The sequence below is a fragment of the Podarcis muralis genome, chromosome 5 (genome assembly GCF_964188315.1).
Source record: "Podarcis muralis chromosome 5, rPodMur119.hap1.1, whole genome shotgun sequence".
NCBI lineage: Eukaryota > Metazoa > Chordata > Lepidosauria > Squamata > Lacertidae > Podarcis > Podarcis muralis.
The window spans coordinates 78,579,764-78,596,999 of record NC_135659.1 but is presented as its reverse complement, the minus strand read 5'-3'; the positions used below and the strand labels follow the sequence as shown (position 1 = coordinate 78,596,999).

At 43.5% G+C, this 17,236-nt stretch overlaps 1 protein-coding gene across 2 annotated transcripts in view; it reads right to left on the bottom strand.

Moving 5' to 3' along the window:
* Nucleotides 1-16,808, bottom strand: part of RPN2 (ribophorin II) — a 29,207-nt gene extending 12,399 nt beyond the window's left edge. The window contains exons 1-9 of one of the 2 annotated variants that reach the window (XM_028735010.2): nucleotides 16,556-16,808; nucleotides 15,299-15,492; nucleotides 11,837-11,932; nucleotides 11,046-11,221; nucleotides 9,791-9,866; nucleotides 8,525-8,659; nucleotides 5,614-5,790; nucleotides 4,532-4,650; nucleotides 3,443-3,548 (exon numbers count right to left, since the gene is read on the bottom strand). In XM_028735010.2, coding sequence (XP_028590843.2) covers nucleotides 3,443-3,548; nucleotides 4,532-4,650; nucleotides 5,614-5,790; nucleotides 8,525-8,659; nucleotides 9,791-9,866; nucleotides 11,046-11,221; nucleotides 11,837-11,932; nucleotides 15,299-15,492; nucleotides 16,556-16,646 — 1,170 coding nt within the window. In that variant the 5' untranslated portion in view covers nucleotides 16,647-16,808. The remainder of the gene's footprint in view (nucleotides 1-3,442; nucleotides 3,549-4,531; nucleotides 4,651-5,613; nucleotides 5,791-8,524; nucleotides 8,660-9,790; nucleotides 9,867-11,045; nucleotides 11,222-11,836; nucleotides 11,933-15,298; nucleotides 15,493-16,555) is intronic. The other variant, XM_028735011.2, reaches the window with a different exon arrangement.
* Nucleotides 16,809-17,236: the final 428 nt, after the last annotated feature.

The following is a 17,236-nucleotide window of genomic DNA, read 5'->3' as shown; positions in this document are numbered from 1 at the left end:
AAAGGTATTATTATTATTGTGAAGAAGCACTCAGCAAAGGACCTGGTGATACCAGCATGCCCTGCATAAATGAAATATGCATGCTGCATGAAGGCCAAGATGACATAGATGCCACTGCCCAAGATCAGCTGAAACAGAGCCAAGTGCCCACTGGAGACTTGAGTGGACTAATGGAGACACCAAATCCCTCCAGGAACAGGTACTTCATAACATTAATTGATGTCTACCCCAGATACAACACCACATACCTCATAAAGCACAAGAATGAGGTGCTGGAGAAACTTGTAGTGTTGACCAGCAACAAGTTCCAGCAGAAACCAGACATAATTCACACTGGCAATGGGGAAAGAAATGGAAGCGTTCTTCAAGCAACAAACGAGGCACTGAGCACCAGACCACAGTACCAGGTGCCCCCCAAAGAGAACCAAGTGGCAGAAAGAGGAAGACTCTGGTAGACATGGCGGGAGCCATGATGGTAGATGACAACCTTCCCAACTCATTTTGGCGAGATGCAATCATGACGGCTACTTACCTACAGGACCAACTGCCACCAAAAGCAATTGAGACGACCCCACAAGAGATGTGGCATTGGGCAAAACCAAATTTAGGCCAAAGTGACATCAGAGCTCATGTGTATGTCCCAAGTGAAAAGTGCTCGAAACAGGGAGACTGAGTGTCTAAAGATGCCTTGGTGGGGTACGGTAAAAAGTGCAAAGGGTCCAGAACCCACCAGCCCAAGACGTGCAAGGTGCTAGTAAGCCACAGTGTTTACTTTGATGAAAGATCCAGACCAGGCAACGTGGAACCAGCAAACACTGAATAAATCCTACCTGCAAGCATGAGCCAACACAAGGACCCAGACCAACCAACCAATCAAGAAGCAGAAATCTCAATGAGCGGGTCTGATACGAGTGTGTGTGCTGACCCTGTTCAGGAACCGGAACCAGAGTTCAGAAGGACAAGCAGAACAACCAAGGGAATACCTTCCCGCACACTCTCCTATGCAGTAATAGCATGTAAAGTACTCACCTAAGAGACTTACAGGAGCAAGGGATTACAGAGCTAATGGATGCAGGTGCATTAACCAAGTCACAGTTCAGGGATAAGTACTGCAACCTCCTGAAAGGACAGGAACTTGTGGAATGATGCATCTGCTGTTCAGAAGGAGTGAGGGAAGCTCGACAGCCAAGATCACTCAGTTTCTAACCTAAGGGTTAATTGTCCTGCTAATAAGACAGTTAACCAAAGTGATGGTGGAGGTACTGCTTAACATTATCTTTACAGAGGTAGGATGGCTCAGGTAGTGTTGAGAGAGTTTTCATCTGTATGTTTGTTATGTCTCCCTGCTATGTACAAGGCCTGAACCTTATAAGAAAGACAAAACCTCTCTGCGTATTTTCCCCTCAAATTACCCAGGCTCATGTTCAGGATTTCTTATCAACATCTTTCACAAGTGCAAGGCACCCATTGGAGCCCACTGGCATCCGTGTGTGTGTGTGTGTGTGTGTGTGTGTGTGTGTGTGTGTATGGGCAATCCATTTCAGAGAAGAAGAAAAAGGGTGATAATGAAAACTTCAAAAACAGCTACCACCCACAACAATGAGAACGGACCAAAAAGAGTATATAACCCCTCCAAACATCTAAAAATATGCAATCCCTCCCCAAACAAAAAAAAGCACCCCCTAAACTTATTTAAACAAATAAATATTAGGATATACTGGGAGCCTTGGCAAGCACCAAGGGGGAGACAGGGTTCAAGGGCACCTTGATACATGTGGACACTATTTGGGAAACTCCAGCACTAGGAGAATGGCTGTTGATACTAAGTGGGGTTGACGCATAACAAACATAGGAAGGTAAACTTCTTCAAGCTCCAAGTGCAACGGTGTGTATGTGCACATGCATGTAGCTTCCTCTCTTGTTGTTCTGTATAGCACCAAGCACACTGTTGTACGAACAAGTAAGGATTAGGGATTGCATAGCACCGTTGAAAAAGTACGGCTGCTCTGAAGTGTGTGTGTGTGTGTGTGTGTGTGTTACTCATATAACACACACACTAATGTCAGGAAATGCAGTCTCTTTCTGCTTAGCACGCTAGCCTCCAAGTTTAGATCATAATTGTCAAAAATTCTGGTGCACTAAGTAGAATTAATGCTAATGACAGCCTCTAAAAAGCAGCTCTCCCAACAGCTTTCTCCAGGAACAATGTGGCTTATTATGAGGCTGTGTTCGTACAAAGCCATCACCATTAATGCATGACCACTAGCACTCATCCATGCTTCCAGAGTGTTTAAGCAGCACCATCAATCCCCTTCTGATGCTTGAAGGGAGATTATTACTCCAATTACCACATTGATTTTGATATGTATGGCAGAGGTCAGCACTTGTAAACAAGTGCCTTCTTCGAGCTGCTCCACGCTGAGTGAGCAGCAAGACTTAAATGCTAATTTTTCAATTAAACAGGCAATTGAGGGCAAAAGAGCCCCAAACCAAAACATGTAGCGTAAGCAGCATTTGAAGGAACCTACACAAACACCAGTTGCTTGCAGTTACTGTAACTGCTGTGACTTTAGAAATAACATCTTTTTAAAGGGAAACTGGAGAAAAATAAGATGCATAAAAGAGATATACGTAACGCACCTCTGGTTCTTACACAAATATAAGCAGATACTTCTTGTTTTAACTTTATATTAAAAGCCAAATGTTAATAAGGAAAACACAGCTCCTCACCACACCTATATCATTAAAACCTAAATGAGCAAGGACCAAATAGGATCATGATTTAAAAACCTGGTCTTTCAGCAAAGGCCACAAAAGTCAGGGAATGAGAGGTTAACGGTCAGCAAGCAGTACAAAATACAGCAAGTCTTTTCAGAAGAGCGAGGTTGCTTCCTACATGAGAGAGATAGCTTGCTTGAGAGGTGCCAATTTTTAAAAAAGCTTGAACCCTTGCCTGCAGTGTTGCTGGGCAGTTTCTTTATTCATTGTGCCTCCAAAATAGACTCCTTAGTAGCTGGACTTCAAACGGACACCAGCCCCAGCCAGCATGGCTAATGGTTCCAGATGAAGAGAACTGTCGCCCAGCGATATCTGGAAGGTCATAAGGTCCCTCCCCTCTGCACTCTAATTTTGCATAGGAAGATGCGGAGTCAAGGTCAGGGGTATTGAAAGAGGATGCTAGGTGGGTCCTGCCCCAAAATGAATCATTTCAGGCTTTAAAATCCATGATGGAAATGTTTGTTTGTTTTTAAAAAATTGTCTCTATTTTTTATCTTTTCCATTTTTCCGTATTTTATTATTTTGATAAGTTGCCCTGACAATGTTTTTAACATCGCAAGGTGGGATACAAATTAGTAAAAGAAACATTTCCAGCTAATGTAAATCAACTTGGCTCCAATCAATGACTACAAAGACTCCAAACGCATTCAAAACATATACCCACCTCAACTTTGTTTGCAATAAAGCGACTGTCCCCATCGACGCTGATTGCGAAATCGTAATACCCACTGGCAGGCTTGACACTCATGAAATTCAGCTCAAAGGCATTTCTGTTAACAGAAGAACAGTGGTAAAATTGCAGGATATTGGTAGCCAGGTGTCCAACAAAAAGTCATCAGAAGGTGAGATGATGCTTCTGGAACATATTGCTTCAAATAGCAAGCCAATGAAAAGAGAAGCAGCTAGATAAAATTGACAGAGGAAAGCTACACAGATTCAAATATTGTTGTTGCTGGCATCTACCTGTCTCGCAAGACAATGGAGTCTCTGGGGGTGAAGCAGCACCAAAGTGACCAAAACAAACAAAGGTAGAGTCACCAACTAAGAACATAACAGCCACTGGATCAGGCCAATGGGCCATCTATTCCAGCATCCTGTTCTCACAGTGGTTGACTAGATGCCTGTGAGACGCCTGCAAGCTGGATATGACCTCAACAGCACTCTAGCACCTTGTGCTTCCCAGCAACTAGTATTCAGAGGTACAATGCCTCTGAAGGTGAAGGTAGAACATAGCCAACATGGCTGGCAGTAACTGACAGCCTTCTCCTCAACGCATTTGTCCAATTATCTTTTAAAGCCATCCAAGTAGGTGGCCATCACTGCCTCCTGTGGAAGTGAGACCCGTAATTTAAACTATGTGCTTCATGAAGAAATACTTTCTTTTATTGGTCCTGAATCTTCCAACATTCAGCTTCATTGGATGTTCTGGTGTTATGAGGACGGAGAAAGAAATCACAAACAAAAAAAAAATCACAAACCTGGTTGATGCTTTTGGAATATGAACAAATAAACAAAGCACCTGATCATAGCCTACAGAGCTGTTCTACTCTGAATTTGGAAAAAGACCAAAACAAAAAAACTAGTTAAGTAACAGTATGCTTGAGGAACGTGTGTATTTTCTATCTGCCCCAGTTTCTCTCAGTTCTTCCTAGGGTACCAGGAAATAGACAATTCAGAACAGAGACTGTCTTCTGTTCACTCCCTGAAAAAAATAAAACTGAAGCCAAAATAAAACAAAAATATATTTCCTTACCCAGACAGGGCAAAGGCAGACTGTTGAAGGACTGTGGCTTTAGTAGCAGCAGATTTTGCATGATCCAAGGTCACACTCGCCTGAGTCAGGGGCTGTGACATAACATTGGTCACTTGGAGCTAGAGAATGAGAAAGACTTGCAAGATTAGATTATTTCCCACAGCCACAGCAACTGAAGTTTACCTGCTAGATAGCAGACCCGTTTTGTGTGCGCGTCTGCCAAAGGCTAACATCAACTTTTACCTAGCTATTTACTGAAAGCCCATTCATGCATCTAGAAGAAGGTGGTGAGGATAAGGAAGCACAGTCAGATCAGTTCCATGTCTGATATCCACTGCATGGAGCAGGAAGGGCTGAAAGATGCTATTGAGTATGCTTGGTTGAGTATGCTTGGCTGATGCTATTGAGTAGTGGGCTGGAAAGCCCACTAACATAGGTTTCCTGATTGGGGGCAGGCTTGTTAAGAGCCCTCAGGTGCCTCAAGCCTCCTCAGTCCTCCTGCTCAGGGCAGAATGGTCAACGGTGGAGCATGCATACAGACTTCCCTCCATCGCCACCCTTTATGTGATTAAAAAACACCACATAATGAGGGGCAATATTTTCATTTGTGCATTTGTAATTCTATTTGTATGCCCCCTTTCCACAAAAAGAATCACGCTCAAGGCAGCTTGCAACAAAGAAAACAGGAATACTTCTCAAAGTCAACCATCGTAAGAACAATTTTGTAGCAACATAATAGCAAATACAACAACATATCGAAACATCTCAGTACTACAAATATAACAAGATTACATCAACAACATTACACCTCTTGGCAACTGGAAAAACAAGAAGGAAGCGTTACAGTTTCACCTGGATCCTAGAAACCCCTATTCCTATTTCTGCAAGTTCCAAATTTATACTCTGCTCTATCACATAGCCCTCTCTATCTGACCTCTGAGTGCTTCATGACCCTGGGCATGTAGACTGTCCCTGATTTATGACAGTTTCAGTGCTCTCTTCCCTAGGCAGCTGTTTTAGTTCTCAGACTCAGGGGAATTATAGGTCAAAGTAACACAATTGATCACAGTCTAGCAACTCACCTTAAAAATGGGCTGGTGGTGGGAGACAGCAGCAGGCCCATCAGGGACTGCAATGACTGGCAAATGGTAACGATTCTGGGAAAGGGAAGCTGCAGCACAAGCCACACTAAAAGCTTCAGAAAGCACCTCGAAGTTCTTCTTGCTGAAAATTGCGTTCACCAGCTGGATTATTTGATCCTGAAAAAGGAAAAATCATAAAACTATGATGCATGTGCAGACTAAAGGCCCTGGAAGCCAATGGGTTAGAGGAGAGGAAGAAAGAGGGAGAAGCAATGCAATGTTCTCTTTTAATAGAGAATAGGCAATAGGAATTAAGACAAGAAATGGTTTTATTACAGAAGGAAGTACAGTGGAACCTCTACTTATGGACATCATCAGTTCCGGAGGTCTGTCCGTAAGTTGATCCGGGTCGCTGCTAGAAGCCCCGTTGTGCACATGCATTCAGCAGTGAGCTTCTGCACATGTGCAGACAGCGGCAGCCACTTCTGCGCATGCATGAATAGTGGAAACCCGGTATTTACTTCCGGGTTTGCCGCGGTCGCAACTTGGATCGGGCCCAAGTAGAGGCAGTCGTACGTAGAGGTTCTACTGTACAACACATTGTCTCTCCTTTAGCTAATTTCTCACTCTAGCCTTGCCTCCTGTTTGGGCCAAACTTCCTAAACTAGATATGGGTTGTTCCCTTAAGTATAGTCACATTTCAACAAGGAAAAAGGTCTTTGGGGGATGATGGGCAAAATGAGCGGGGGAAGGGCTGTGGCTCAGTGGTTGAGCATCTGCCTTCTATGTACAAGGTTCCAGGTTCAATCCCCAGCTTCTCCAGGTAGAGCTGAGAGAGACTCCTGCCAAAAACTCTGGAGGGCCACTGCCAGTAAACAATACTGAGCTAGATGGATCAATGGTGTGAATCAATATAAGGGAGCTTCCTATGTTCCTATTATTGGTTTGTGCACCCCATTTCCTCATGTTCCTGCAGCTCAGTAAACAGTCTTCAAACCCCTGGGATAGATCTTCTTTGGCCCAGATAATTCACCCCTGCCATCACTGCTTCAAACGGAATGGCAAATTGCCATACTCTACCATGGGTTCAAATAATTCCTGAAACTGGCTTGAAAACTAGCATTGCCTCATTCAGTTAAAATGAAGTTGTTTTCTTCTAATATTGGTTATTATTTGAAACAAAAGAAAATTTATATGCAAAACAACAATAACAACAACAGTTTCTGACAACATAATTTTTAATCCATATGGAGTAATTATCTTTAATAGGGCCAATTTTGGAATTATTGTTTTTTTAAAACCATTGTTTGATGCCTGGCAGTCTATAATTTGCCACCTTAGATTTGCCTGAATGATGGTGTCAAGCACAATGGCAAAAGAGTGTTTCCACATCAAGTTTTTTTTGCAGAAAAAGGGTGACTGTAAGCTCCCCATTCATAACCTGGGGCATTTTCAGCCTATTATCATTTATACTAGAATTAGAGATGCTAGACATTAATTGTATTTTTAGTTCAGAGAAAGAGCTTGATGATTAGGATCTTAACCTACCATGGGGAAAAACATGTCCCAGGGACAGCACATAAAAGCTCTATAAGTCTGTCTCTACTTTATGAGGTCACCAATTAAGGCCCTGATCAATCATATTTTTTTAAAGCAGAAACTCATTTACAGTCATTCCTGTTAAATTTATTAAAATGCACTATTTCCATCATGTCACTATGGCATGCCCAAGCACATGTGGCATTTTAAGAACCTAAATCTCTTTGTTATTTTATGCCATAAAAATAACTCAGTTTGCCGCTAAAGTTTAGAAAATGGATTCTCTTTAGATTAGAAGTTCTGACTTTCTTTATCCCTGACCTCAAATCACCAAGAAACGTTTCCTGCCCCAACTCACACACAAACACACATTAAAGTTAGCTTTGCATGCACTGAAATGTACAGGTTCCTTTGGAAAATAATGCATATGCTCATAGCATATCTAGATTATTCTAGGGGTGAGAATGGTCCAAAAAATTGGGACAGACACACCTAATCCAAAACTGTCATTTTTTAAAGCTCTGCATGATTGAACAGACACAATGGGCACAATCTAGGTACACCCCTGCACTGCTCAGTGGAGCCCCATCTCCTCTCCTTTCCCCTATGTCCATGCACAGGCATGAGAATATTGCACCAGGGAGAGAGAGAAGAGGTGGGAATGATTTTAGAAGGCAAAACTCCCCGACTCCCTATACATCATGCCTGCCCATGTACCCATGCACATTCACAGGTGGTAGAGGGTGGGGTGATGCACACCACAGAGCTCTACTGAGTTACATCAGAATCTTCTGAATGTGGGAGCTACACCCTGGTGGGAGTGGATTGTGTCCACTGGATGCAGCCATTAGTGGGGACACTCTAAACACACTGCTGTGCTCATCATCAGGATAATTTGTGGGTGGATATGTCATAACCTTTCCAGGCACATGCATTAAAATACCAATGCCTTGTTTCCCTATTCCAATTATTTTTGGCCTGGGGACTGTTAAGAAGTCACTGGTACATGAGGACCAAAGGGTCATATGTGCTGCAAATGCACAGCCAACCCTTTTCAGTCAGGTCAGCCCTACATTGTTACGCTACCTCTGTGCTTTACACCCTCCCATTACTACAGATCAATACAGCTACGCTTCTGCTACAAGGCAATATTAACATTTCTTTTGATTAATGAAAGAAAAGCTGTTCTGAGGTCTAGCTAAGAGAGTGGTTAAACGATGGCAGATATTACTTCACTCCTTCATGCATCAGTTTAAATTCTTCTGCTTCAGGTTTGCAGTTTATGCCTGAATAAATAATTATTCACACACATCTTATCCCAAAAAATATATAGTACTGAAGATCAGGGAAAGAAGCAGCATCCAATGAGTACCTCTTTCATTGCTGGCTCTGTCCCTACATGGTCGGAGAGTTTGTATGTAGCAGCCAGAAACAATGCAGTTGCTTCAAGTCCTTCTTCAAACTGCAGATACACCCCTCCAAGGTCATCCAGTCGGGCAACAAGATCCTAGAACAGGATTATAACAAAGAACTTCCTAAACATTAGGAAGAACTTCCTGACAGTAAGAGCTGTTCGACAGTGGAATTTGCTGCCAAGGAGCGTGGTGGAGTCTCCTTCTTTGGAGGTCTTTAAGCAGAGGCTTGACAACCATATGTCAGGAGTGCTCTGATGGTGTTTCCTGCTTGGCAGGGGGTTGGACTCAATGGCCCTTGTGGTCTATTCCAACTCTATGATTCTATTCTATGAACTTTGAGGCAGTTGAATGACAGCCACCAGGGCTGCATTCATACAACCATTTATTCAGTTTTCCTGACATTTCCCTGATTCTTATACATTGTATTTGAACTTTCACATGATGCAAAAGCCACTTCCAGAAATATAGCAGAATGTAGCACAAGTTTAGTGCTTATTTCTGTGTTTGTTATTTGCAAACGGATTTTTTCTGGAAGCAAATATGAAAACGAGCACCATGCAGTCTCTCTGCCACTACACAGGGTTATTCTTTATTGAGCAAGATTTATATACCATTTAATCATCAAAACCATTTAATTACTGCCACGAGGATCAAGTTGCTTTTTGAAGGAAAGCTGGAATGACTGTCAAGTTAGACAGTTAGGTCAAATGCACACAATATATTTAAAGCACATGGATTTTAAAGAATCATGGGAGTTGTAGTTTCTTAATGGTGCTTGGAACTGTAGCTTTGAGGGACAAACTACAGCTCCCAGAATATATTTTTCTGGGCGGGGTGCATGACTGTTATAGTGGTATACATGCACTTTAAATGTATGGTGTGGATGTGTCATTAACAAATTCCATCATTTGTGGAACCTTGGTTATCTTTTAACAGGAACAGGGGATTCTCTGGATTGGCCCCAAATTATGGAATGCCGTTCCCTGACTGAGAGACGACTTGCCTGGCTGTGTTTTTGGAAAGCAGACTCTTCTTTCCATCAAGCATTTAGAATGGATGGAAGCTGAGTGCTGTTTGATCTTTCCTGTATATTTGCATGGTTTTGTAATAAATTTAACTGTTTTACAGCATGGTTTTTAACTGATTTTATATTTTGGGTCATGTTGGGGCTTTCTGAGATGAAGGGTGCGTCATAAAAATAAACAGACACCTGTAATAAATACCTCTATTTCTTCCACAATGCCTCTTAAGTCAGCCTGCTGGGACAAGTATGAAGCAGTCTGCAAAGCCTGAATTGTTCTGAAACAACAGAAACCAGAGTATGAGGAGGAGAAAAGACTAGATACAGATATAATTTTCACCAGTTAAGAGCAGACTACTGGCCTCATCAGAGGTGTCAAAGATATTCGCCAAGAACAGAAACATCAAATAAAAACCACAAACTATCACTGTCTGTTGAGTCAGGGAATGAAAGTGCCTTTGGCAGAGGGGATGCATGGAATGGTACAGACCTTTAGCTGACATCTTATTGAATTGGAAGAAATTCAGTATTATACCCTAAGCTAAAGATTTATTTATCTAACTAAGAAGATTTACACACTTAATAAAAAAGTTTTTTCCAAGCTGTTTACAATAAGTGATACAAAATAGTCATAAAAATACCAATAAAATATGTGGACTTTAAAAACAAGTAGACATAATATAACTACATGTCTAGTTGGGATCACCTAAAAATAAAGAGTTCTAAGCAGGCATCAAAAACAGCACAATGAAAGAAACCTACCTAAAATTAGTATTTTTATTAATAAAAATAAAACCAAGTCAAATAATGTTCAGATTTCAATACTTCACATGTGGTCACTGAAGGAAGATTGATTTTAATTACTGTAGATTCAAAGCCTAAACTTCCTCTTATCATCTCTCCCTGTACAATTTGTGCAATTTGATGGTGGAAACCAGTCTGTACGATGCAGGCCCATTTCTCTTTCTCTCCCCCACCCAGTAGGCTTGCCAGAGATATGAACAGAGTGCTTTTGAAACTAGGCCCTGCTTCAGTAGCCACTAAGAAAGCCAAACCACTATTCTAAACTCTGCCATAGTTTCTACAATTAATGTATCCTACTTGTGCCCCCACCACTCTCTCTCCCTCTATACACACACACATACATACAACTACACAACTGAAATGTGTATAGCAAAGCCTCCCCTCCCCGCAAAAGTCCAGGAACTATTTCTTGCATTAATCCACAGTGCTGTTAATAGCTTATGCTAAAACAATAATGAAAACACGATAGCTGGGTCATTCCTTCAACCCTAGTCTTTTAACCAGTGTACCAACTTGTTATCATTATACCTCCAAATATACAGATTCATTTACAAATGAATTGCAGATGCAAACAGAGTGGCTGCATGCAAGTGGAATGACAGAAGGAACCCACAGGCAAGCAAGTTAACTATTTCATTTCCTAAAAGACTTACGCCAAGACGTTCTCTTCCTTGCTGAGACGAGAAGTCAGGGCAGTCAGGGCTTCTTGGGAGGCAAGTGGGAGCCCAAAGCCACTCAGGGCTCCAACAGCATGGTAGATCTGGGTGACGGAGGAATCTTCACTGACAGCGGCAAGCAGCAGCTCCCTCGTTTCATTTGAAATGGCAATCTAAGAAAGATAAACATTGTCTCATTGTTAAACAGCCCTCTTTCCCACCGTTAGTTTTGCAGTATTCATAAGCCATGGTCAGAAATGCTCAGCATTTCATCTATGAATTGCAGGGCAAGGGATGCAGCTGGCGCTGCAGTCTAAACCACTGAGCCTCTTGGGCTTGTTTGCTGATCAAAAGGTTGGCAGTTCAAATCCCCGTGACATGGTGAGCTCCCGTGGCTCTGTCCCAGCTCCTGCCAACCTAGCAGTTTGAAAGCACACCAGTGCAAGTAGATAAATAGGTATCGCTGCGGCAGGAAGGTAAATGGCATTTCCATGCACTCTGGTTTCTGTCATGGTGTTCCGTTGTGCCAAAAGCGGTTTAGTCATGCTGGCCACATGACCCAGAAAGCTGTCTGTGGACAAATGTCAGCTCCCTCAGCCTGAAAGTGAGGTGAGCGCTGCAAACCTATAGTCGCCTTGGACTCGACTTAAATCATCCAGGGGTCCTTTACCTATGAATTGCAATTTGATGGTAAGGGTAAGGAATCCTTCAGACTTGCCTGTCTCAGGAAGACAGATGTGCACAACAGGAGAATTAATACCATTTCCTCTACAAAGAATTAAACTCACCTCACATCCAGACAATGCCTGGCTGGCCTGTGCAGCATAGAAGAGGGAATCAACACTATTGGGATCCACCTTTGATTTTATGAAGTTACAGGCAGCCTGCACATACACATAAAGAAATATATAATTAACCATCCTGACTGTACACATACAGGTATTACATTCAATCTACAGATATCTATTGATTCAAAAAGGAACACAAGTGTCACTTAAGAATATAAAGAGAAAAAACAATAACAAAATAGTAATGGTTATTAGAAGCAGAATTTCTGAGGAATATATTCAAGGTGAGCAAATAACAAATGAAAGGCTTTAGCACAGAAGAATTCACAAATATATTTCCCAAGACTACAAACACTTGTGCAAACCATCAGATGCAACCACACAAACTGATTTCCCAAAGCCACATTCAAAACATAATGGAACTTTCTACCACGCCAGTGTCCCCCATCACCTGCAAAAGAGAGAGAGAGAGAGAGAGAGAGAGAGAGAGAGAGAGAGAGAGACCTAAACTGGTTCCTTTTTAAAACAACTATGGCTTCTCTAGTAAAAGCCCAGAGTGCACAGAGTAGAAGGCCAGGGGCAAAGTGGCAGAGCATCTACTTTGAATGCAGAAGGTCCCTGGTTCAATCACCTGGTGGGGCTGAGAACGCTCTTGTCTGAAACCTTAGATAGATACTACCACTCATTGTAGATGTACTGAACTAGATGAGCCAATGATCTGATTCAATGTAAGGCAGCTTCCTATGTTCCTATGACAGTGCTCACAAATCTAAATGCAAATTTAGGACCCATCTGATACATTAGCTGGCCTAGGGACCATACAGCTCAATAAAAGAGCACATGCTTTGTATGTGCAAGTTCCAGTTTGAGGGTTTTTTGGTGTCTGTGGGGTGGGGGCTTGGATGGCAGGTGATTGCTTATTATCAGCTATTGCTCTTTTGCACCAGCACTGCCAAGGATGAGAATCAAGGGCCTCTCTACATGAAACGAGAATCCATTTTGCTCAGTGATGTACTTACTGAGCTACCTCTATTAGGAAGGCAGCATCAAAGCAATTCCTCCTGTGGCTGATGGGTCTCAAGTGAAAGCAGGCATGAATGTAAGGGGGTGGGCAGGTTCTCTTTTTCCTAGGATGAGGCTGCTCCCTCTTCAGGTTTGTGTGATTTTGGCTGACAGCAGGCAGAAAGCAACTGGGAGGAGGTATCAAATGGGTGTATTTAAGTGGGGTAATTAAAGTAATTCCTATAATGTGCTGGCTACCCTACCCCCATTTGGGGAACTAGACTACATACATAAAGACAGAACAAAAAGGAAGCAGGTTAAGCCTTGGCACCATCTACTGGTGGAACTCTGTTACAACACCCAAGAACTTCAGCACAAGATAAAATACTTTTTACAATGCAACAGAAAACAGCTACCTATTTGAAATGGCAAAAAGGAGGCAACAATTGGATTTTTAAAGTAGCCTGAAGAAGTGATAAGCAAAAGCAATAAAAAAGCAGCAGGAAAGGACCTTGGTTTAGGGCACTTGCTTGGCATGCATAAAAGTCCAGGTGCAAACTATCTCCAACCCACAGCTTGAAACTGTCAATGTAAACATTACTGAGCAAAGTGGCTCAATAGTCTGATTCAATAAAAGGCAATTGGAATGAATGGTCAGCAGTGGGGTGAACCATGGGAGCTGCATTCTAACAACCTTGGTGGACTCTGTCTTGGGCTCAGGATGCTGTCAAAAACAGCACATTTTCTTTCACTTATGTCCAAGGAGCTCAAGGCAGCAGACAAGAACCTAAGACAGTACACAAGATTACTCACCACTACATTATTCCCAAACAGATGAGACGACAGTGTGTGGCTCAAGGCCATCTGGTTAGCTTCGTGACCAAGTAGGGATCTAATTTTGCATTTTCCCATTTCTAACCCAATACTCTGTTCAAAGCTGTTTCCAGTTCCTGCATACTCTTGCCCTTGAAAGACTCATATGCAAGATCCTAGTAGTGTATATGAACAATACTAACTCCTGATCTTTCTGTGTCATGTGGTAGTATTAAAATCTCCAAGCCCTGTCCAAATATTTTTTTTATCGTTTAAGAAGGGATTTACAGTGAATGCATTTTATCTATTGGTGTTGGACACTGAATTACTCCCATAGACAGTATTGTTATGGCTACACTAGTAAAATTTAAACTGGTCACAAAAACATTACAGTATTCCTGATGAAATCTGGCTGCCTCTACAACATGTTGGTCATGTTTACTACAGTAAAATATTGTAGATGCAATTCTCTCAGGATACAACACTACTGCTCTTCTTGAATTATTTGCTTTTTCATCCTATGTTTTAGGCGTGCACTGTGCCAATGATTTCAATAGGATTGTGTGTCTAAATAACCGATTGCAACATAGGAAAGACTTCTGAATTTTGGATGTCACTGCTTCCCATGCCACCTGTACCTAGCTCCAATGGCTTGGATCCAAAGATCTGTAAGCAGAAGGAGAAAATGCTTATGTGCTTTTTATGAACTATTGCACAAGCTAGCTAGCGAAAGATTTATCACAGTGCAGCACAACGACTGAGGGCAATGCCAGAATTTGGGAAACATGGTGAAGGCTGTAGCATACATACTTTCAAAGGCTATAGAGAGGTCTTGAGAATGTTTGTTCAAAAGCTTATTCAAATGGAACAAGTTTGTGCTGCTTTTGTCAGAGAACTCTTTTCCAAGGAAGAGGCTTTCTGCTTGCAAAAGGGTATCTTTGGATCCAAGCCATTATGTACAGACCCTCTCCTTCTGGAAGAGGGAACAAACCAAAGTGAGCAGCAATCATAATACTGCACTGTATTTCCAAAGCAGCAGCAGCAGCAGCAGCAGCAGCAGAGTTTGGATTTGATATCCCGCTTTTTTAACTACTCGAAGGAGTCTCAAAGCGGCTAACATTCTCCTTTCCCTTCCTCCCCCACAACAAACACTCTGTGAGGTGAGTGGGGCTGAGAGACTTCAGAGAAGTGTGACTGGCCCAAGGTCACCCAGCAGCTGCATGTGGAGGAGCAGAGATGCGAACCCGGTTCCCCAGATTGCAAGACTACCGCTCTTAACCACTACACCACACTGGCAACTGTCTGTTTTAGTTCTCTTTCTCTCAATTTGTCTCTTTTGTGGTTATCTGCCAATCTCTGCTCTCTTCATGTCACACAAAGAGAGAGAAAATCACAACCATAGACTTGTGCTACATTTCCCATCCTTGCTTTACATAAAACAGGATACGCTCCTGATATTACCACATAGCACTGTGATTGAGGAGCTCTGCAAATGCACCAGGCAGCAGAGAATGTCTTTAACAAACCAAGCAACTATTACCTGCCAGAGTTAAACAGATTCTATGCTGGTTTACCGATGTACAGATACTTACAGCTCGTTCTTCATAGTCTGATAACTTTCTGAACTCCACAATGACACATTCTTACCTTTTCATCAGCCACTTGCCCTCCTAATTTGTTCAGTCCTACAATGGAGTAATAACTTCCTTCCAGATCAGTAAAGGGACGCTCCAAGGAAGCTCGTAGCCTCTGAAGATCATGTTTTGTGAGATAATGGCTAGGAGTCAGAGCCTGTAAGCTGGCCACAAATATTAAGGCCAAGATGAAAATGGTGAGATACCCTGGAAATAAAGAAAAAAGAGGTAGGAACCTTAATAGGTGTTTCATTAATGTCTCCATGGAGAATACAGCCTTCTGAATAGCCTTCTTTACTGAAGCAGGTGATTATGCTATCTACCTAGCTATATTCAGACACCTTAGATAGAAGGTCCCACCACATGGCCACCAAACTGTGCAATCAACAAAACAATTTGATGCACATATCATGATTGTGCCTTACATTCCTTTTTATCAATCTTGACCTTTTTAATGTAGAAGGGTTTATGTGTTCTCTATTACTATATGATATTTGCGTATGTGTTCATGTAATGCCACTTTCATCCTGCCATTGTTTTCTACCAGTCTGTGGCGAGGGAGGTTAAGGGAAGCAAGGTCCCTTGGTCAGCTGACCAAAATGTCAGTGCCACCACACTAAAGCCACCCAGATGCGGTGCAGGTATAATGTAATAAAATCGCCAGTTCATCTGCTCGAAGCTGTTGCAAAATGGGTGAGGGCGATCCGGTAAGGCAAACTGCCCCCAAGTTGTAAAGGGCTTCATATACCCATAGTTAACACCTTGCGCTCGGCCATGTGGCAGATGGGCCACCAGTGTAGACCTCCGAGAGCATTCATTCTATGCTGCAGCATAGAAATTATCCAGGATTGGGGGAGAGGAGAGAGAGCCCTTTGCTTGCATTTCAACGCGAGCCGGCTGCTTCCCTGCAAGGCTCCTTTCGTCTTCGACAGGCAGAAATCCGGCATGGGAATATCTTATTTCCTACCACCCAACTTCACCGGCTGCATTTCTACCTGCTCACAGGAAGGCAAGGGAGCGCTGCAGTCTCCTCACCGGCCTTGCCCACCCCCGTGTGTGTATTGGGGACAATGAGAGGGTCGCAAGCCTAACGGCAAAGCGCCATAGCGGCCCTTCCGACCGTGCCCAGGCCCCTCCGGAGGCCTCCCTGAGGAGAACCCTGCGCCCCTCGGTGTCCAGCCCCTCTGCAAGCGCGAAGAGAAGCCGCTCTTTCGACAGGGCCGCAGCCCCTTCCCCACGCCGACGCCGCCACCTCAGCGCCGCTCCTTACCCGGGGCCGCCATTATTCCGCCGCCGCCGCCTTCCGCACGCCAAGGTCCAAGGAGAGCCCCACTTCCGCCCGGAGCTGCGGAACGTACCATTTATCACGACAGCCGTTCACGGAGCACCCCGGCGTCCGATTACCTCGCTCCCTCCGCGCCTAGGAAACGGTACGGCAAATCACGGAGATTCGAACTTCGGGGGAAATAAGTGGAGCGAAAGCTCAGCTGCTTTCCTCTCCTTCTTTCTCTCTCCCCCCTTCCTATTCCGTTCATGGTACGCCCCCGGCTACATTGCTTCCAACAAAAGGGAGGAGCGGCTGGGAGGATGTGTACTCCGCTGATTGGCTGAGGGTTCCGTCGTTCACATCGGAGGAGGCAGATTCAAAGAGAGCAGGAGGGAGGCTTTGGAACAGCATGAGCTGGAGGGGCGTGGTTCGGGTGTAGGGGGGCGTGGCGGAGAAAGAGAGCGCGGTGGCGGGGGGGAGGAGGAGGAGAGCGCGTGGATGTCCTGTTTTCCCGTCACCAAAAGTTGGACGGTATGTAAATATATGTAATGGAGGCAACAGGCGAGCCTCACTGGAGAGAGCATTCCACAAGCAAGGAGCCATTTCAGAAAAGGCATGTGCTCGTGTTGCCACCTCCCCCCGGGCTTCTCCTACAAGGAATAATCAAGATTATTTCTGCACGTG